General features: G+C 38.3%; 1 protein-coding gene across 4 annotated transcripts in view; it reads left to right on the plus strand.

The window, feature by feature from the left end:
* Positions 1 to 23,168, plus strand: part of RPS6KA2 (ribosomal protein S6 kinase A2) — a 284,874-nt gene that overhangs the window by 218,180 nt on the left and 43,526 nt on the right. For all 4 annotated transcript variants that reach the window (XM_064648957.1, XM_064648959.1, XM_064648960.1 and 1 more), the window contains 5 exons: positions 5,846 to 5,883; positions 6,595 to 6,737; positions 13,359 to 13,429; positions 14,250 to 14,338; positions 20,733 to 20,797. In XM_064648957.1, coding sequence (XP_064505027.1) covers positions 5,846 to 5,883; positions 6,595 to 6,737; positions 13,359 to 13,429; positions 14,250 to 14,338; positions 20,733 to 20,797 — 406 coding nt within the window. The remainder of the gene's footprint in view (positions 1 to 5,845; positions 5,884 to 6,594; positions 6,738 to 13,358; positions 13,430 to 14,249; positions 14,339 to 20,732; positions 20,798 to 23,168) is intronic.

Below are 23,168 nucleotides of genomic sequence, written 5' to 3' on the forward strand. Positions count from 1 at the left end.
AGAGTTCTCATCATAAAGTGTCACTTTGCATTTCAAAGCACATCTCTCAACGACTCCAGTTGCAAGTGAGAGCACTTAAAATTTCTGCAGACCAAGCTGCAGTGCTTCAGATCAGGGATCAGTGAATCGAGAAATTAGAGCTCACCTAAGAAAGGAAGGTGTCACTGATTTGCCATTGTCAAATAGAAACATGTCAAAAAGATGGAATCCAGCTTTCTGTGTATTTTTATCTGAGGTGAAATCAGCCATCCCCTTCACTGTACCGTTCTGCTAAAATCCCTGAGTGTTAGCAGTCGCCCAACTGGGATAAGATTTCTCTGGAAGAAAACAGAAAATATTATTGTGTAACTGAAGACTTTTATACAGTGAGTGGCAACCCTCACTCTTGTATTTCCTAACTTTTGTATATATGGTTTATGGTCTTTTATGTACAGGTAAATGGATAGCAGTAATACAGTTTAATTTGGATACAATTGCCATAGTATAAAATTGGTTTACATGAATATTACTGTTGTACAGGAAAGGGAATGACCCAAAAAGTTCTTACCTGGAGATAAAGCAAGGCATCTGATTGAACACCACATCTTTTAAAAATAGTTCTATTAGTGCAAAGCCTATGTGTAGCCATACCTAGGACAGCAGAGCATGACAGCATGTGATTTCACTGGAACATAAGGTTTACATTAAAATAAAGAGATGCAACAGAATAAAAAAATTATTCTCAAGGGGAAAATTGCTGATTTTTTAAGTTATTTCTGGGAAAGAATGAATTTCTAAATAAGACAGTAGAAGAAAATTAGGACCATCTCAGGATGTTCTCATCCTCCCCTTGCCCCTGGCCTAGGTTGAATATATCAAGGCCATTATAGGTGTGTTGCTAACCTAGTCTTAAAATAGCTGCTGGTCTCCATAGGAGGCCTAGAAAGGACATCTAGAAAGTTGCTCCAAATAGGTAATTTGAAATTTCTTTGCTGCTGTTGCAGGCCACTGCTCCTTGGCTTATCCTCCTGGACTCCCCAGCAGCAGCCTCAGGGGATTGCGAGCACATCGTTCTTCTATACACTGAACTCTTCTTCAGTAGTCAGTCTTTATAGGTGTTCAATCATTCTCATTCTTTGCCTTTGGTTTCCCATGATACCTATCTCCTTTGAAGTGCAACGTGCAGAATCCCACACAGAAGAGACATTGCCAATCTGATTAGAGCACGAGGTTTACTCTGTCAGATTTGCAGAACTGAGATAAACTAATTAGTTTGTAATTTCCCAATTCTCTCTCTCCCCCACTTTGTTAAAGGTAGGCACTGCATTTGATCTTTCATTGTTTAATGTTTTTGCTGTCCTTCAGAAGCTTCCAAAAGTAACTGCTAATAGGTTTGATAGCTTCAGTCAGCTCTGTAAGTATCCTAAAAGGAAGTTTATTAGAATTGTTTATGTCAAAAAAACTAGTTAGAAAATAGGACTGTTCAGACCACTTGAAAGAGCTCTCAGTACATTAAAATTTAAGGTTCAGCATTTTTTTTAAGATTCCTTGAGCAAAAATCCACGTTTACAATTCAAAGCTATGAATTAATTTTATGTGCAACTGAGAGTAGTTCTAAAGTCAGCTATACTTACTTCAAAAAGGCAAGAAATTGAGTTTTCTAGTTAAATTCTTGTTTAGAACAAGCTTCCCTTAAATTGTTGCAGCCAAATTCTTCTCCTTGAGTTGTCTTGGTGGTTTCAGTGGCATCTCTTGTGGAACAAGGTATTTTTCAGTCGCACTGAGAGCCATTGAGTCACTTACATGGTGAGACACATTTTTATTTAAGAACTGCAGGATCAAACTGTTAAATATGGTAAACATACCAAAATAGAAAAATGGGAACTTTTAGAGTAGTATGTGATGCATGTTATTTCTTATGCTGTGGTTTAAGGGTATGAGTGACTTAGAAGTAACTCTACCATCTGAAAATGTGCAGACTTTATTATTTGTGTTTGCTTTTTCTCTCTCCGGAGACCTAGATGCACCTTGATATGTTCTGTCAGAGGTGCTTTGATTAACAAGGAATATGTATGTTGCAAAGCCCTTAGTTGTCTGTACAAGGGATACTTCATACAACTGCTCATATAACAACTTATGTTGAACTATATTCTAAAACACTAAACACCAAACACCACTGTTTAATGCAGCATGTTGCAAACCATGGCAATTCTTTTATGAATGTAGCTGCCCTGTGTAGAGAGGGAAAATCAGTAAAGAACAAAGGCTTATGGTGGAAAATAAACATAACTTCCATCAAAGTAAGAAGTCCCTTTTGGGGACTTTGGGGTGTCAACAAAGCCACAGCAGAGAGGAGTTTATGTTTAGCCACGTGAGATAGCATGGGATCATGTGAGATAGTATGGGATCATGCAAACACTGAAATGTCACAAAATGCTGACAGTTTGTGAGAATCTTTATCTCTTTGATGGATATTTGACTGCTTTATCTGGTACTTCCATAACAAAACCTGCAATCAAATAAAACACTCTTTATGAAGTTTCACATTTTCTTTCCAAACTGAAAATTTGGCTACAGTTTCTGAGAAGCATAAAGTGTGGGTTAAATCTTCTGCAAAACTGTGCAGACTTAGAAAAAAACTTAAATCATGCAAAAGAAAAAAAAAAGCAGTCCTAGAGTTACTGCTTGATTAGATTTGGCAGAACTTCACATTGATTTGGGTATGTTCAAAGTGAAGCCCAAAAGACATGACTCAAAATCAAAAAAAGAGAGAAAAATGGGAGAGAATTGCTCTGGCAATTGAAGGCATGATATAAAACAATGTCAACAACTCATAATGAAAGCTTTTTATCCCTGTGATAAAGTTGCATCAGAAAACTACTATGGAGTTTGCAGTCCTAGGTCTACCAGGAGCTTCTCTTGTAACTTGGAGTATGTCATTCCTCTGCTAACTTCGCTGCCCAGCCTCTGGCATGGAGATTTTCAGCCTTTATTTTCTGAAGGCATACTTTTAAACTGAGATCAGTGAAAGCAGTTTGAATGTGTGTGCGATGATCCTGGTGCTAAAATGTTCATTCACAGAATAATAGAATATCCCCAAGACACCCCCAAGAATCACACCATGTGTCTGAGAGCATTGTCCAAACACTTCTTGAACTCTGTCAGGCTTTGTGCTGTGATGACTTCACTAAGGCACCTGTTCCAGTGCCCAACCAGCCTCCGAGTGCAGAACATTTTTCTGATATCCAGCCTGTACCTCAGGTCCTGTCAGTAGAGGGAAGAGGTCAGTACCTGCCCCTCAACTTCCCCTCGTAAGGAAGCTGTAGACTGCAATGAATTCTCCCCTCAGTTTCCTCTTCTTTAAGAAATAGCCTTATTTTGTGGAATTCTTTGTTCCAAGCCTTTGTATGGTTAACTTATTTATGATATTGGTGTATTTTTCACCAAATAATGGTTGTTACTGTTTTGAAGAGCGGGTCAGCAATGACAGTATCCTGTAAAAGCATTCAAACCTTAAACTGAACAAATAAAATGGAAAAATCTTATGGTGAAAGGTTATCACTCAATGGGATTATAGTCTAGTTTAGCATTTAAAAGTAGTCTACTTTTTATGTTTTTTATAATTTTAAAACATTAATTTAGAGGAAATATTATTCTCAAGCTTGAATCACATTTTCAACTTCTGGGGTTTTTTCCCTTCCACAGAATAATACTAGTTTATGGCAGATATCTTATCCTGCAAACCATAGCTAAAGTAATTGTGATTGTCACAATAGAATTTCTAATATGGACATATTGGGATAAAAGGGAACTGTGAAGTGATAAAGATAAAAAGAGATGACATAGAATATGATAAGGTAATAAGTTTGCTTCTACAGTCAAAGGAAAAAAACCTGTTGTTGTAATTTAGATGTTTAGAAGCAAGTACATTGTTCTTGGCTTCTTAATGTCACTCTTAAGATAATTCAGAGCAACAGTTGTCTTTTTTTTCCTCACTTTTAGCATATTATTTTCTTTTTCCATCAAATATAATCTTTGGTTAGTAACTGTAACATTATTGGTGGTGGCAGATGGCAAATATGGAAGCACCCAGCTGTCCAAAGAGTGCTGCCAGGGGCTAGAGGAAGCTGCCAGCAGCTGAGGGCACTGTATAAGGGTGGTTAGGGAACATGAGACAGAGGAGGAAACTGTAGATCAAGTTTTAGGGGATATAGAATACAATACACATCCATTGGAAACCAGGATCTGTTCATTTTGCTGCTCATGTGAACATTTAGTGTGAGAAAGTCTGTTATGTGCTTCTAACTCAACTAAGAGAGTATTATCAGTCTGACAGCTGTGTTGGTGTTGCCTCCATCCCTTTAATGAGGGTAAGGTATGAACTTACAAATCAGTGTGAAGGTGAAGGTATGGGAAACATACATTGTATACGTACAGAAGCAGCATGGATTTTCAGTTGGAAATTATGAAATATAAAATCTATGAAATGTAAAATTGATGTTTCTGGGAAAATTCCCACAACCTTTGAATTGCATTGTTATTTACTGGGGCTTCCTGGGCATGGGGCAAAATTTTGCATGATTTCTTTGAGCTCTACTGCCCCTTGCTGTTTTTCCAGATCCGAGTCTGGGGAGTTCACACTCAGTTCCACAATGGGAGCTGTTTTATTCTGTTCTCTTCTGAAGCACGATTTAGGGGTTGCAGTCAAAAAACATGCATTTAAGCATACCTGTTATAGGCTAGTACCTAAAAATTATTCCTCTTCAAGAAAACTGTGGAGAAAGAATAAAGGTAAAGTTGCCTTCATTGAGAAGAAAAAGCTTTAATTATTGAATGCATAGTAGGGACTCAGCTTCTGGCCTTTGTTCGATGAATCACAGAACAACAGCTTGTTCCAAACACATAAATGAATGACCAAAGATCATCTTTTTTCAGTTATGTTTCAGTACAGACACAACCTTTCACAAAAGTATAGCCCATTGTATTTGGTTCACTTCTGTCTTATTTTCTTCCTGAATAATTGGATTAAAGTGACTCTCTAAGAGAAGAGGAATATAAAAATAGCTGACTCCTTGCTAGACCATTTTGAAAAGTGAATTAGAAGTAACTAGAACTGAAGAAACACCACTTTCATTACTATGTCAGTATATACTTACCAAAAATCATTATTTTTCGGATTCAGTGTTCCTTCTTGTTTCCACAAAATTAGCACTGCTAATTTTGTGAACTACAGTCATTTTTCACACAGAAATGTTGGAGTGCCTTTGTGAGAATAAAATACGTTGTCAGGTGACAAACGTGAGAACACTTGAACTTGGCTTCCAGGCTGAATTTTCATTTGTGATTTTGGACAGAATAAATTAGCAGAGGCTGAGATCCAAGCGCTTAGGCTGTGACTAGTCATTGTGCTCTATGATCACTTTTATTACTTCAGCATGAACCTGTGGAGTTAATTTTAGGTCCAGTGAGTCCAAGCCCTGATTATTGGTATGATTGCTGTTTATTATGATGAGCAGAAAACCTGTAGCTCCTTCTTCTGCTGGAAGAATACACTCTGCAGTTGTTGGCTTTGAACACTGTGTTCTTTCTGAGCTCTGTTTGCATGCTCACCTTGAGCATCCTATGGAGTAAGGAGGAGGCTCCTCATGCAGCTGCTACAGGCTGTGTGTGCTTCAGACATGAGATTAGGCAGACCTTTGAGGCTCATTTTTCTTTCTGGAGCCATAGAATCCACTAACAATTTGTTTACATAAATATTTTATCTGAGTCTTGCATATCTAAACATTTTTTTTCTTCATGTTTGTTAACTGACCTCTGTGCCTGACTAATGAATGAATTTTTTTTTTTTTTTTTTTTTGCTTTATAGCATTCTTCTTGATGAAGAGGGTCACATTAAGATAACAGGTATGTGAGGCACAGAAAAATTAATGTCTACAAACTGATTCTTTTTTCTGCAGAATGTTCCATGTTTCTTGGTCTTTGGTTGGAAAGAGTTTGCTTACAAAAACTACAAACCAGAAGAGTTTGCATGGTGGGCATCTCTGGCAATTTACAAACCCCCATGCTGCACAGTACATGGAGAACATAGCATTTTCTTGGTAAAATTGTACTCCTGACTGATGTGAAGCATGCGGGCTTGGCTGCCTACCACTGTGGATGAAAGGATGCTCCCATTATGACTGCTCTACTCCAAGCAGAGGATGTCTGGAAAGACAGCCCTTTGCCACCCTGGAGGTGCTGTCTAGTCATCCTTTTCACTGGTGGCATCTGCGATTATTATTGCTAATACTTTGGTTATCTGAGCAAGAATCCTTACTGGCAGTGCCTTCACCAAACCTGAACTGTAAATTTCTGCTTATTTAAACTCTCTCTTCTGCTTTGGTCCAGAACCTCTTTATGAACAGAGAAAATGGTATATCTACTTTCAGGATGTATTAACAAATGCCAACCAGACACTCCATGTCAGCACTTAAGTGCTTGTAGCCATTTTGCACGCGAACAGAAGGGTGCTTCCTCAGCTGGTTGGTGTGTTTTCTTCAAATTGATTAAGTGAGCAAAATCATAAATAATCATTGTTATAGACTTGACAAGTCTTTTTTCTTTCAATTTATTTAGATTTTGGTCTGAGTAAAGAAGCCATTGACCACGACAAGAGAGCATACTCATTCTGCGGGACGATAGAGTATATGGCCCCAGAGGTGGTCAACCGACGAGGACATACACAGAGTGCTGACTGGTGGTCTTTTGGTGTACTAATGGTAATGGAAAATTTGTGTTTGTTGGAGGGATGGCTGTAGGAGGGTTTAGATCCCTCAGATAAAAGGTACTGCTTTCAGCAGTTAAGGCTTGATAGAAAAGTAGATGCGTAATGATTGCTTGGTCATTTTCACTGCATTGGCTGTGTCAAACCAGCTGCTCCAGGCAGTATGTGAAGTAACATTTGGCCCCCAGACTCCCTCTTTTTTCTTACTGTCCTTTGCTGTCTCAGTTGGTTGCCATGAGTCATGAATATTTCTCCAGCACAGAAACAGGGCAGGGCAAGCTCAGAAAAGCAGGAGTATTTCAGAAGAAACATCTTCCTAGCTACTAACACGGTTCCTGTCAGGAAACAATTCCCCAAGCAACAATTTTCAGATGTTAGGGACATCCTTCTAGAGAAACACAGAAATATACTCTTTTTTGCAAAACACAGATTTAAAAGGATGAATTTTACAGGGCTCTCTGAGCATTTCACAGGACCTCAGTGGTTCTTTTGCCACTCATTTGTCTTCTTTATAACTGCACTGCTGACTCTTGTTCCACTAATAACTGGCTGTGCATGTTCTGTAGTCTTATTAGCTCAAAACCCTCTCTTTTCTTCTGATGGGAAAAGAGAACAAGTGCATATGGGTGCCATGGCATCATTCTTTCTTCTGTATCATTTTGTAGTGTTTTGATTATGATTTTTGGGATGTTTGCTTTGTTCTGAATACATGCTGAAGCTGGTTAAAAAAAATTCATATGTGAAAGAGTTTTAAAATAACTCCTCTTCAGAGGGGGAAACTCACCAGAAACAGACACAAGTGTATCAATTGACACAGAGTAATAGCTAGGAACTCATCTTTTCCTTACAGCTCTTTGCATTAGATTAGTTATACAGAAGTTGCAATTTTCCCCTGCTGTTGTTTAACCGTTAAGAGCCCCGCAAGCTATTCTAAAGGTAGTTTAAATTAAGTCAATATCAGAAACTTTGCTAATTCATTTTTATACATGGAAATCAATGAAAAGTTAGATAAAATGCAAATGAATTTACTAAAAATCAGTCATGATAGATTGGTCTAATATTTTACTTTATGAAATAGCCATCTTTTTCTGAACAAAGGAAACAAAGTGCCTCAATTAGAATAGAGTATTTGCTACAGTGTTGCAGGGGAAATCCATTTATTGAAGATGCTTATTAGTCCAGTAATAGTCCAAAATTGGTATAGTACCTATACCATCATAGGGAAAAACACCTCAGAAAGAAAGAAGCTATTTCAGAAGAGCAGAAAGGAATAAACTCATTGTGAAATGCAATTAGCCTGGAAAGTAAAAGAAATCTCCTGACTGCTGAAGAAGTGAGGTCCTAGAAAACATTTTCCAAGAAGAGCTCCAAGAGATACAGACTAGAGTGAAGCTGCTTGGCTTATGAGAAGGACCCAATTACATCTTCCTCTGTGCTGCAGTAGTTGACAGTGGAATGCAGTGTCAGGAAAGTTTTTCAGAGAGGTATTCAACTCTCCTCAAGCCAGCCTTATAAAATTAGCTGTTTATGTGCTAACCTGCTCCCCCAATGCACCCATCCAGCCTCTTCAGTCTGTGGTGCTCTTGGTGCTAAGAAGGATGAAGAAATGATCAAGGAGATGGTTTGTGACACTGTATTAACATTATAGGTTTTGGAGCCCAGACACCATGTATTTGTTGCTCTCACAGGGATATGTCCATATAACAAAGGTGATGCTGCTCTCTCCTGAAGTATGCAGGCTGCAGGTGTACTCAAGTGCTGAGTGCATGATCACCACCAGGCAGCACAGCACAGCTCTGCAGCTGTGGCTCACAGTGCACCTCACCACGGTTATTGCAGCTTCCCTGCAGAACCAGGGCAGAAGCAGAAATTAACACAGTGATGTGCTCTTCTAATACAGAACCATTTCCTGTGGCATGGAAGCTATTTTAGGTAGCTATATAATACACTACATTCCGCAATCCATAAAGTATGTTTAAATTTTGTTTACCTTAAGCAGACAACTGGTGCCACCAGAGGAAGTAAGTATAGGAAGCAATGTGAAAACCAGTGGAAATTTGGGCTGGGGAGGGCCTACATCACTGATCTAGCAAGCTGACAGGAGTTAATCTAGGTAAATATTGTAATTTACTGCCTGAGTTATAAAAGGAGTGGAACATCCTTATCTCCTGTGGCCACAAATACATTTGTGGATGCTCAGCAATTCTGAACCATGTGTTTAATCAGGGAAATCACTAGGTTATATCTCATAGAATAAATATATCCCTACCCCCTACCCTTTAATTTTTTTGTCATATATTTGATTTTGGAGGATAGCTGTACCTTCTCACTATCTGTCTTCAGTTAAATGATGGTGCATTTGGTGTTTTTTGCTAGGCTTTCTTTTTTTTTTTCTCTTCCATCACTCTTTTCAATCCTCCCTTAGGGATTGTGTATTAGAACTAGAAAAGATAAAACTCTCTATAAAAGAAGATGAATTAAAGAAAGTAAAAACTTTGTAACTGTAAGCGTATGCTTTAAGCCTTAGAGTGTTACCAGACATCTTAGAGAAAAATATGTCTAATCAGTTCAATCTTTTTTTCCTTTTCAGTGTTTAACTGGTTGGGACAGAAAAAGGGTATTTCCACATACTGAAAGTGTGGGAAGATTTTCTGATGCTGTCTTTTGCTCTGCTCTTATCTCCTTGTTTTCCTTGGTTTATTACTTGTATGTTCTATTAGGGAAGCTGTTTTTTTGACAGTCTGAAAACCTGAAGATAATTAAATGGCATTCAAATTAATTATTAGCATTTCTCTCTAATTAATTTGCATTAAGATGTGAAATAGACAAAGAAAATATACCAGTTGGTGGAATATGCATAGATTGAAAGGAAGTGTATGTGATAGTATAATTTTCATATTTATGTGATAGTATAATTTTCATTAATTTTGTAATATTTAGCAAAAGAGTGAATATATTCGACAGATAGTTTTAAAATGGCCTATAATGTCATTATCAGAAGAGCAACAATATATATATATATGTCAGCAATTTAGGGAACGTGTAAGACAAGGAAAGAATTTGTCCTTTTGGTATCCAAAATATTCAGCTCTGTAGTAATTCTGTAGTAACTATATGGTAGTGTTGGAAAAATCAATATAAGACATCAATGCATTACAACCTTCTTTTACAAAATCCCATCATCACACTTGTTTTATTTCCAGTGCAAGAGCTGGTCTTCATGAACATTATATTCAATATTTATGGTCACCACTATGTTAAGGTATTCAACCCTTTGCAAGCATTAATTCATTCTGCTTCACACTCAGCTAATAATGAAAAATTCTTAATGCATATTACAAATGATAAAACTGAGTGCTTGAGCAGCTGTTAGATACCTGGAAAATGATTGGAAGTGTTGAGAAGAGAACCTGGCCATTCTGACAAGAGTGTGTCTCTCTGCTGTCCAAGACTGAGTGGTATCAAGTTTCTTCATAACCCTGAATTTTATCCTAGACTCATAATACTTCAGCAGACTTGGGCTGAAGTAATTTGCACAATCTGCTCTCCTTCCATCTGTTAGGAAGATTCATATGGCAGTTACTCCAGGCTGTAGATTTTTTTCTCATTCGTTATCTTCCTCAAAGACCTACCAGGGTTGCTTCTTGAATCCATTTCCTCAGCAAATGTAGCACTCTTTTCTAAAGTCTTCCCTCATGTATATCTTCTGGGGTCTCAAGTGCTGGTGTTTTGCCTACTGAAATTGGAGACTGCCCTGAAAACAGGAAAGCACTGCAGAGTATGTAGAGACCTTAGCAGGGGCTGGACTATATGACTTCAGAGGCCCCTTCCCATCATGCTTTAATTCTGTGGTTCTCTTAATAGGCAACTGAACTGGAACAAATATTTGCCTTTCTTGCTGAATATTGTACAGAAAGGAAGTCAAGGTAGGAGGGAGGCCTAGCCTTCTGGAGTACTGGCTAGCAGAAGATTGCCCTCCAGAACACCTAGGAAGTGAATCAGTGGGAAGGAAGGAGCAAACAGAGGTTTTATATGGATGGGAAGGTGGGGAGAGTGAAAAGTGAGTCTCCCAGCAAAACTATAGGGACTCCTTTAATAGCCAAAAATACTACAGAGTTCATTGACAGCTAGGCTTAGCTTATTGCCAACCTGCTGTGACCCATACAGCTATGTATGTATGTGCAAGGGTGTAAGCAGCAAGTGCTCACTTCTGTTTTCATGTTCAGATTTAGCAATATTTTTTATTTTTTGAAAAAATAAGCAGGAAAACAGTGCAGTAAAGTGGTAGCTTTAACTGATGAGATGAACTATTTGAATATTTTTTTTCAATCTTGTTATTTCATTTTTAACCTTCAACAGATTTATTCAAGACTGCAGTTGAGAAACCAGTGCTTTCTTCTAGCTGCAGCTTAGTTAAGTTCATTGAAATAAAAAGCTCTGGTGCACTTAACTCATGTAGCTGCCTTTCACTTTAAATATTGATGTTAAGTGCACTTCTTCTGAACCTGTGTAACTGGAGACATGTGGTAGCAAAGTGCTAACCATTACAGCAGCACAGTAACTATTCCCTACAGCCTCCAGGATGGTCATTTTGCCTACTCCTGCAACTTAAATATCCATCCCTCCTTCCCTCCTTCCTTCCTTCCTTCCTTCCTTCCTCCCTTCCCTTCCCCTGACCCAGCAGTTGCTTATATCTGTATCATCTGCATCAGCAGCGTCAAGCCCAATGCTACCAATATAAATGAGACGTAGCAGTCGTTGTTAGTGCTGTTAAATTGGATTTATTAAAACAACAAAGCAACATGAGCAAGTTTAAGTGAACATTAGGTACATATTCTGAACATAAATGCTTTAGAAATCACAGAGGTTTAGTACAATACGTACCATTTCTGATGCTGCCCTGGGAAGCAATGTTCTCTGCCCCTCGTGCCCAGTACATCTGAACACTCTTATCAGGACTAAGGCTCTAATAGGCCAGAATTACTTTGAAAATGGTAGTTAGGCTCCAGAGTCATTTAGGCAGTTTTAAAAATAGTCCCCCATTATCTTTCTCTGTAAAAGATGAGCTGCTTTCTTCCAGCTCTACCAGGCAATTCTTCTCTTGCCTCTCCTGACCTAAGTAGAAGATAACATATTTGTTTTTATCTGAATCTTGTTTATATTTGTCAGCTGTAAACAATTTTTAAAAGTGTTTTTTTCCTGTTTCTACTACGGGTTTTATTGCCTTGAGGTAATTTGTTATTAATGCAGATTAATCCTTCAATTAATTATATTCAGTTATCTGGCTTCTAAACCTCTCCCGTGCCCTCCTCCCAAAACTAGTGTAGCAGTTTCAGCATTAGTTTTCTTATGTTCTCTATATTTTTCTCACGGTATAGCTATATTTAATCTGGGCAAAAGGAAGAGTCAGGCTGTGGAGATGTCTGACACAGGTTTTGGTAATGAAAGCACAAACATGCTTCTTGGGAGCAATGGGGCTTCTTGTGGGATAAGGTACAAAAACTACATATAGGATTGCAGAGTCTTTCCTATCGTAACAGGTATTTAATTTTAGCAATGAATATTAATTATTAGATGCTTATTATAGTGGAAGAGATCCAAAGGCTGAGTCACAGACATGAGCAAGTAATGGTTCTCCTTACCCTCAGTGAACACTGTCCTCCTTTATGACCAGGCTGAATTATGTTCTTGGTGTCTGTGTTTGGTGATGCATAGCCTTCAGCATCCCTTAGTCAGAGAAACCAACTACCACGTGTACCTCCATGAAACGCCATGGCGAGAGCTGCGTGAAAGACCTGGTATTGAATCCGTATTAGGCAAGCTTCTTTGGCTGGAGCTTTGATGGGCTTTTTTTTTTTCTTCTTACAGATGTGAAATTCCAGTTGAATTTACTGAAAGCACTAATCTGTTTCCAAGGAACCAGAAATGATTGATGTTTTCACGCATGTGTTAGGCAAATAATTGATGATGATTGTTGAGTTTTGCTTTAAGATTTGAGTTTAGGTGAATGTGACACTTGCAAAATTCGTCACTGAATACAACCAGGGGAATCAAAGCAGGAGAGAAGAAGCACACTCAAACGCCTTGAGGATGTGGGGCTTATTCTTGTTTCTCCTGCAAAATATAGCAGAAGCATTTCTGAGTGGTGCAAATATGCAATCAAAAAGGTGGTTTGACTCAACTGAAAAAGATGTTGAACTTAAACTTCAACTTAAAATGCTGAACCCATTTTTCATGGACAACAGTCTGTGCCAAACACCTAAGAACAGCCATACCCATGCAGACTAAGGGTCCCTCCAGACAAATATCTCATTTCCAGCATTGATCATAAAACAGATGCTCATGAAAACAGCGTATATGACACTTCTTCCCAAACATACCAAAACCTGACCCCAAGTATCAGTGTAAACAGTTTGTAACAAGACTCTCAAATTAAACAGTCTCATTCTGCATAATCCAGTCTTGCTGTGTCATTTTTTTCTGAAGCACAGCCTGTTGGACCATTTTGTTTCCTAAAGTTTTCAGTTGTGCTGAAAATAAAAGGTGGATGTGTCTTATCAGCCATGCAGACCACCTGAAAGCCCATTTGATTTACCATTTTTTCGTTACTCCACAGTTTGAGATGCTGACGGGATCATTACCCTTCCAGGGAAAAGACAGAAAGGAGACAATGGCACTCATTCTCAAGTGAGTATTGAAACTGGTTTCATTCTTCTGACTCTGAGTTAACACTACCCTCTGGAGAGTCTATAGATCCCAAGTATATGAAGGCTATTGTGCATCTAGATTTCAAAGCTATGTAAGGCATGAATTTGGTAAGGCACACGTAGCTGATGCCTGTATGTGACTTTTAAAACTACTTTCAGAATAAATAGTAGGAAGTGAATTACTGAGAGGGCCTTACGAAAGGAATCTATCTTACTTTCTCTAATAATGTCAATATCCATAAAATGTGGGAACAGTCAAATTACTGCAGGACGCTTTATATTTTTTGTTACTGAGTTTCAAATATTTTCCCTTGCAGATTTCCTATTCATTTGATGTTAAGTGCAGACACGTGAATTTGAAGCTGAGCTTTCTTCAGTATTACATTTTTTTTCTGTAGCAGTGAATGGCCAAGAGAAAAGTTTTACACTCTTTAAACAGTATATGGTGTAGTACAATTGCTTTCATTAGGTTTGATTGTTTAAATTCCTCTTGATTCCCAAATTTATTCCAGCAAGCTAAAAAAGTGAAAAAATTCTGTAGGAAAATTACCTATTTAGATTGCAAAAGGTTTTATGAGATTCATAGAATCTGCTCTAGTCAGTGGTAAAACCTTCTTCACCTTCAGCAGAACAAGATCAAGTCCTTGCTCTGTGTTGCATTATGCTTAGGTAGTCTTTTTTACACTGATTTCACATGTCTGCCCATCCTGACTACTACAATTCCACCTTTTCAGACACAGCAGGATGGAAAAAAAAATCTTGAAAAATATATTTTCTTTTCAAGTGTTGTGTTCTTTCAGAGCCAAGCTGGGAATGCCACAGTTCTTGAGCATAGAAGCCCAGAGCCTGCTTCGAGCCCTCTTCAAAAGGAACCCCTCCAACAGATTAGGTATGTATGTGCATTTGATCAGGGCATTTGTTATGTGCACTCTGCCTCGTCAGGTAGAGATCATTTCTCTCAGCACATCTTTTCTGATAGTTATCCTCTTCATTATGTTGCATTTTCATTCCTTCCCAGAGCACAATGAACCTTGAGCATTGCTAGAGAAATTTGCAAAGAGCACAGGCAAAGCACTGGAATTTAAAACATGATATTAATTTTTATTTCATTTTTTTGGTAAAGAGGGAGAATAAACTGCCAGCTTTTTTTTGGAGGATTTAAGATAACTGCTGAATATGATACTATAGGGAACTGAGAAACAAGTGTGTTTTAAAAATCTATATAATTTAGCTGCAAATCTGAGGTTTCATCTTTGCTATTCTCAAATGTGTTTCAATCCTGTTACATTCTGTGAGCTGGGAGCATTCTCACAATAGGCTTTCATCTTTATTATCCTAAATGTATCATGGCCTTTTTACTAATGTCTCTTCACCCTTTATTAATAATCCTATTTAAATTGTGATAAACGAGAAGTATGTATTGGATAATGTATCTTATGTCTGTACACTTGTTTAAGAATTTTATTAAGAAATTAATTGCATTTGATGAGGTCATGGACAATGCCTGTTGCATGACTTTCATTACAAATTTTGTCCTTGCTCCACACAGGGATGAGTTTACAACCTGGCCAAGCACAGTGCTGGGTGGGAACAGGGAGGCAGTCCTTCAGCATGCTGCTGTGGCCCCTCTCCTCCTGAGGGGATGGCACATGGCCTGCAGAGGGAATGTGCCCAAGAGGTTTTACCTCTTGACCTAAATGGTAGCTCTTGCAGTCTGATATACTGTAGACGTGAGAGTGGAAAAACACATTTTCTCAGCAGGTTTCAATTGCTCTCAAGTAATTTGTTTGACATTAGGAAAAAAATAGAGTATTGGGATTTCTGGATTTAATCTCTGTTCAGAAAAATAAGGTGCTGCAGCAAATATAAACTTTTTCCCACTCCCTACCTCTGTTCCTTTCTGCTATTTCCTCCCTGTCTCCATCTCTTGGTTTTGTTCTGCTCTGCTCATTTTGTGGCTTCCCACAATTTGCTATCCATCCAAAATGGGGCTCCAGTGAAGTCAGCAGGAGTTTCTGGATACCAGTCCTTTAATAAAAAGCTACTTACTAAAATAATCAAAGTTGCTTAGTTTTAGCCGTAACAATTCTAGCTCCTATATCATCTCCCTGTTAATAATGGGGAATTGCTAGGGGTCAAGGTTTTAAAATCCAAGGTTTATTGAAATACAGGGAAGGCTTGGAGAAAGAAAGAATATATTTATAATACAACATCCAAGGAAATAAAATCTCAAAGGGTAACAGAAAAATAGATCTTTACATTTCAGGGATAGTGGTGGAAAGCTCCTGAGGGCACTCTCTTGTTTTCGCTGGTTGAGAATGAACATAAAGGACAATGGAAACAGACCTGTTGATGATAAAAGAAGGAAAGCTTAAATGATTGGCCTAAATACTGAACAGAAATCAGTAGATAAAGGACTACTTCCACTTTGTGGATTTTAGCTTTTTCTGGGAAAGGAATAATAGTAAAAGAAATGTAGGCTTAGACCTCCTGTTTTGAAAAATCTTTGGAAAAATAATGAAGTATACTAAAATAAATGAACCATATTATGGATCAAACACTTGTTTTCAGCCGTTGCTACAGAAGTTTAGGAATCTGGAAAGTGTATTTAGTTCCAAAATCCAATTTTTAGCATTGACAAGATGAAAAATGCTAAGCTTCAAAAATAATTTTATTCTTGCTACCATTTTGCATTTTGCCATTTGACTTTGGTATCTTAACAAATGGAAGTAAAGATGGATGATGTATTCTGAAATTTTGCTTTGAAACTTCATTTTGGATTGTTAATGGAAAAAATATTAGAGTTGAAGCAAGATAGACAAGACAGAGGAGGAATTTAGTAATCCAGTTTACCTAGTTTTAAGTCTGGTGCCCATATTAATGCTTATGACAAATTTTTAAGGAATGTAAAGTCATCCTTTGTTATCCCTTGTTTTGGACACTGTCTTTTATTTTCTGAGCCTATAAACTTTGCTGTACAAATAGTCTGTATAGCCCTGCTTTGGTAGTACTGCTCTAAGTACAAAAAATTTCAGATTATGGATAACCATAATTTTAAATCTTAAAAGAAGCTAACAGGAATACCCAGGCAAACAAGGAGTAGGCATGTCAGTGGTGAAGATGTTAGTTCATTACATTGCCAGGAACTTCGGCAAGGGACTTGCCCTAAGCCTGGATCTTCTCAGATAGGTAAATAAATGTAAAAGCATTTAAAGAACTTCCTAAGCTGCTGAGAAGTATAAGGGGTTCAGAGTCCTTATAACTGAGAAGCTTGGCCAAGAAAGTTTGAAATAAAAGCATATGCCAGTTGATTCAGAGTAAAAGCCAAGGAAGTAGTTATTATTTTCTTGATCCCAGATAAGATACATTCTGCTTTAGCACGTAGAAAACCTTGGCTTTTAACTTGATACGATGATGAGTTTAAACAAAAACCAGCTTTCACCTTTGTCAGAGTGACTGTACAGTCTCTTGTAAACCTTAGAAAAGTATTTCAAAAAATGTAGCCCACTAAAACCATTTTGAAGCTGTGGAGACACTAAAATTTTACTACCTGAAACTAAAAATCTGGAAACTCTTTCTGATGATTTTGGATATCCAGATAATCAACTTTCAAATTTCATAGGTCTCCCTTTCTCCCCTTAACATATTTCAAGGCTCATGTTGTCCATACTGATTCAACAATCAAAACCAATTAAAAAAAAATTCTACTCTTACTATTTGCAGGTGCTTTTATTACAGGCATGAAAAAAATCTTAGATAACCAAGTTCTTGCTTATTAATGTGAAGCTGCTTTTTATATAAATCCTTGCACTCCATAATATGTTTAAATTGGCAAGTTGATCAGAAAGAATTACTTATCTTCTCGAACCCTCATGGGCCTGCATGACACATAAGAGTATTTGCAGGCAGTAGGTTTGATTGTGCTGATTATTCTTTACTGATAGGTTTTATTACTACATTGAAGTTCAAAAACCCAAAACCACCAAAAACCTAACAGAGGGTGAAAGGTTTGCAGTTATGCAGTGTGCCATCCCATGCTGCGCTTCAGACATTTGCTAAATACCCATCTCTATGCCAAGAAATGTCCATCTCCATGAAACAGGACTTTCCAGTCATGACCTCTCTGGTGCTTCTCTTTTCTCCCAGAAAGCACATCTCTTTTCAGTACCACTTTAGATTTGCAGATGGTAGATGAATGGCTGAAACATGCTGAGCAAATCCAGAGAGACTCCACCAAAAGCATTGATACTTAATGTCTCCCATGGACTTTTGCAGCAGGGTCAGGGTAGCCCCTTTGGGCTTCCAGAGATGTCCCTGAACATACCCTTGGGTCACTTCCATCCTCCATTTGAGGCAAGAACCAGGCCACGCACTGCTGCCTGCAGCCACAGCATGTAACGCAAGAAGGACTCGTGGGCTATGAGGGCAGATCTCATGGTGGGGAAAAACTGCAAGAAGTGATGAACCTTGCTAGGAATTGGAAGTCCTTCATTCTTTACAAAATTAAGCTATTATCATCCTAAATCTCTTTAATACACTAAGTTAAACAGAAATGGAGTCAAGTCTTTACACTTAACAACGTATTCCTTCTGAGCCAGAGCTCTGAAGTGGCCCCAAGTGGGAAATGCAAATTTTTCAAACAAATGCCTGCCTCAACTGCATGCTGTATTCCTTACTGCACATTGCAGCCTCCCACTAAGAGAAGTAGCTATGGGTGGGCTTTTGCCTTGCTCCCGATTTCTGTGGTTTTGTGGAAAAAGGAACAACAACAGTAGGAAAAACTTTCAAATAGGTCATCTGAAAAAAGCATGTCATTCCCATCACACAATGTGTGCATTAGCCTAAACAAGAGGAAAAGGATAAAACAGTGGGGAAGGGACAGAGGAGAGAAAATTGAATGCATTAGCAGTTATCCTCAGTCTAGGATGTGCTAACAGTGTCTTAGTGTCTGATCATTTATCCCAGTCCTTCAAAATCAGTTTGGCACTTGGGTTTCATCTTTGCATGGTTAAGAACACAACTGCACATTGCAAAGTTTCCAGTTACCTCCACTGAACGCAAAACATTTTTCACAGATATTTCTTCTCTGAAGAGTTGCTTAATGTAATTCTCTTCCAAGTAACTGTGAGTTTCATGTTTCTGTTGGCATTGCTAAAATCAGAATGAATCTGCCAAGGGAATCTAGTGTAGACTTTAGACTTTGCATTGAAAAAAACATGCTAGGGAAGTCATAGAAGTCTTAGACTAAGACTCAGTATTTTCTGGTTCAGTACCCATAAACAGCTGCGTAGGGACAAGTAAGAATAGGGTAAACATATGTGTTACTTCACCCAAATTTTCTCCCACCCTACTGCTGCTTTAAGGTCAAGCAAGGAGTTTCCTGAACCTCTTGTGGTTTGTTGAAGTAATCTTCAATAGATTTCTTTTCAACACACTTCCTGGCCTACCCATCAACCCATATAAATATTTTGAACTGCATCATCTTTTCCAAGTAATTCCACATCACACAGCTGTCTGTTTCCTGACAAAGCATCTTCAGGTTCTTCTGAACCTGATTCCTGCTAGCATCATTTAATAACCTGTTGTAAACCTCCTTGGTCACCTGTTTCCAGATAGAAAATTCCTGACGTATTCAATCATTCCTTACCATTCCTTGTTAACTTTCTTTGATTTTTCCTCTTTTTCGTAAGTATACCCTCTTATAGGTGAGTGTGTCAACATCCATAGTACAGTTGTAGGTGTACAACAGATATACACAGTGACAATGCAGTGATATTCTCCCTTTTGTCCTCTGTTCTCTTTCTAAGATTTGATTTCATGCTGTCTTTGCGTAAAACTAACTGTCTGCCATAACCCACAGACCTCAGTGGGGCTGATCACCTCTGAGCACCTAATTTTGTATGGCGGTCTAGGATTGTTTATCCTCGTGTACATTACTTACATTTGTCTATACTGAAAGATTACCAGGAAGTAATCAGATCATCTCTCTTCCATTATTATCCATCAGGCCTGCAGACAATCCTGCCTGTTATGTTTGCTTTCTGTATCCATTCATCAGTGACTGTTAAGCAGGCTGTAGGAAGCCATTCCAGATCATTGCGTTTTGGCAAACACTGATAATGTCTTGTACACAAGGAGAGCAGACATCACATTTACAAAAGCTTCAGTTGACAAGACCTTTGTAAAGCTGCTTGTAATGTTGATCTTCTGAAAGTACAAATACTGCGGATAAAAGGCTGAATCATCTGAGGTGTTGAGTGCCCCTTGCAAGGTGCTTATGAATCCCAGGTTTTTTTGGGATTCAAGGATGCTCAGAATACTTGTAAAGAAGTTTGCTGGGTACCTTTCAGGGACTGATTCCAAAATTGCAGTGCAAAGGCTTTGCTTCCAGGTGTTAATTCTCCTTGAAATGAAAATCAAGGGTGCTATTAATAAAGTCAAATCAACTCCATAAATGGCATTCTAAATCATCTCTGACAGTTGTTTAATTATTACAGAGCACCTCTTGGGTTTTCTGATGGCACTAAAGCAAATAAATTGAGGTAAAGGAATAAAAAAAGGCAATCTTCAGTGAAGACATAAGGCAAAAGTAATGAAGAAATTAGGTTTCTTACCCAATCTCAGAGGACTTTCCCTCCAATTCCTATAGTAATGTAACAGAAATTTAATACTGAAGGAAACATAACACTGAGAGTGATGATTTTGGTACTCAGAGGAATTTGAAGACAATATTTGAAAAGGGGGAACCTAAAACCGTGGCTTATGTCAAATCATTTGGAGCCTTTTGGCATTTTGAATCTGTACTTATTTGTAGTGCAGCTTTCTTTACCTGTGAAGAACGGGTAGCTAGTCAAGATCTGAAAGTCGGTGCACATAGAAGAGCTGCTGCTGGTGGCAGGGAGCAGCTGTAGCCTTGCCAGAGTATGAGGATGTCTTGAGGCCTCTCCTGACCTCACTGGTGCATGTGCTCTGCTGTGCCTAAAATCCCGTGTCTCATTCAAAGCTTGAATGTGCAGCTATTCAGCCTTGACAGCATCCTCAATTAGAGAAAAGTAAAAACCCTCAGCCATCAGATTCTCATTAATGAAGTGCCCTTGTCTGTATTTTTGGTAGTTTATACTGTTATGACAGTTGTACTGTCCAGGGTTCCTTGACTAGAAGAAATGTTTATGTGGTAACTCTGTCAGAAGAAAAGTTGGGATGGGGAGGAAGACAGAAGAAGAGATGTCATGCAGTACTCTTCTAAGCATTACTTCATTTTGATTCTTTCGTTCTCTTGCCAGGTGCTGGATTTGATGGAGTGGAAGAAATTAAACGTCATCCTTTCTTTGTCACTATAGACTGGAACGTAAGTGGAATTTTTTTATAATTTTTTTTTCTTAGCTAAATTTTGTGAAGACAAACTGCCATGCTTAGGAAAAAAGGCATTCTCTAATGTAGAGAACCCAGGAGCTAGAGCCTATTCAGTGGGTACTTGTATCTCTCTTGCATACATACTTGGCAGTGGTGGGTTTATAGTTGAACTCGCTGGTCTTAAAGATTTTTTCCAATCTAAATGATTTTATGATTCTATGTATATATGTTTGTTCACATACCCACAAATGAAAGGAATAGAAAGCTGCTTTCAGCATTGCCTTTTTTTCTAACTTCTTATCTCTGTTTTATCTGATAGTCTGTCTAATCATTATACTACCTGAGGCTATTTGCAGCATTCTGCAGAATAATTTCCACATTCAGCTCTAATAAACATGAGACTTCGATTTGGGAGCTGGATGGAGTTAAAATGAGTAGCTTTAAATGAAATAATTCCTGTAGTATTCAGTTGTAAAAGAAAACAGAGGCAAAGGATTGGGCTTGAAAGAGATACTTAATAGGGAATCAATCTGATGCTCTAGGTCCCTCCATTGTTTTGCTTTTACATTCCGTATTGAACTACTTGTCCCTTCTCACTCAGTTGGGCATGCTGGACTAAAGGCTAGTTTTATTCTTTCCAATATCAGGGACCTTCAGGAATTCTTTTTTCTCTTGTAATTATTTAGAGCAGCCCCAGGTCTGCTTCTACATGCTTGCCAACAGTAGCTCCAATACCTCCAGGCTCTCTCTTTTCCCAAACACAACATGGTGCTACTGGGACTTCCTGGGCATCTACAGAGCTGGTACAACAGGCTGTACAGCAGGTTGTGCTGCTTTATGCTAGAAGAATCATAAATCTTCCAACAGGATAGCTTTGTTAACCCATTCTTACCATTTTGGCCTAAGCGACCGTAGGACAGTATCTGCCCCATCCACTAGGTTGCAGTGGGGGCCATAGAAAGCCCCCAAAATAGATTTTCAAAAGTGTGATTTTACACCTCAGAGCATACAAGTCAACCAGCCAGAACTGGACACGTCAGCTCCTCTTACAAGTGTTTGATGTTTGATTGAGGTGAGCTATTATTTTAACATCAGCGCTCAAAATTGGAACAGCAAACATTTGATCAAATGAAGCATGGTTCAAATAAGACATGTCAGAGGTGATTAACAGAATGGTAAACAAGGATTTCTTTTATTGCTATCAGCTACAGCTCATAAAGCTGGTGGTAGAGATTAGCTACATATTTGATTTAGACGTGTAAGAGGTTAAATCTCATATTTTCAGCGTCCTATTTGTTAAAATCAATTTATTTTTAAACAAACCTGGAAGCAAACTTTTTTTTTTCTTGCTCTGAACAACTACCAGTACATCAGAGCTCCTGTTTGCCACATCCTCTAGCATTTTCTAGTTTAATTTTACCCAACCTGTGTTATGGTTGTTATGTCTCTTCAGTATTTAATGTGTTAGCTCATAAATGCTAGTGTAACAGGTCACATTGATGCAGTTCTTAAGATAAATTCTGATAAAAACACATGAATGTGTTTGGCAGAGCTATTCTCAAACTGCTGCCCAGGACTTCCCATTAAAGCTAATTCCTCTGTGAAAGAACATTTTGTGGTGCCCATGTAGCCTTTGAAAGGCCCACAAAATCATTTATTTTGGAAAAACTTATTAGAAAAACCCAGTTTGAGTAGCATGTTGAAGAGTTGGCATGACTCATAAGCATGTTAAAACATGATCAGTCAAAATGGAGTTTGAGACTTTCCTTTATGGTCCACCTGACTTTTAATCCCAGTACATATGTTCTGGAGTCTAGATTCTGTTTCCTCTTCTGCTTCTTACTAATGATGAAATTCTGTATGGCGACTACATTTATGGAAACAGTAAGTGAAAATAAAAAGTAGGGAATTCAGAAGACTTGGGTTCTTTTTTTTTTCTTTTTTTTTCTTTCCCCTCCCCCTCTAATCCTCCAATATCTCCACAGTCCTCAGCTTTGCAATCAAAGTACAGGTCAGATGAATATGTCTTGATGTAATAAGAAGCACTGGAGCAGTGAGAGGGTTTTTCTTCTGTGTTTGCTAGTGGAGCAGCTCACTAACTCATCACAGATAAATGAGGCTCTGCATCTTGGAAAGGTTTTCAGAAAAGTCAGTTTTGTCCCATGAGACTCCTCAAGACCACCCTCTGTCGTGATAATTAGTGATTGTTTCAAGCTCAGTTCTTTAGAGAACAATTTCATGCCAATTCCTGAGGAAACTCAACAGTCCTCCATCATTTGAAACAGCTCTTATGGACAGGGAAATATCTACCACGAAGAAAACAGGTATGCTTGAACATGCCTTGGAGGTAGAGAGGAACATGGATT

The sequence above is a fragment of the Pseudopipra pipra genome, chromosome 3 (assembly GCF_036250125.1).
Source record: "Pseudopipra pipra isolate bDixPip1 chromosome 3, bDixPip1.hap1, whole genome shotgun sequence".
NCBI classification, from domain to species: domain Eukaryota; kingdom Metazoa; phylum Chordata; class Aves; order Passeriformes; family Pipridae; genus Pseudopipra; species Pseudopipra pipra.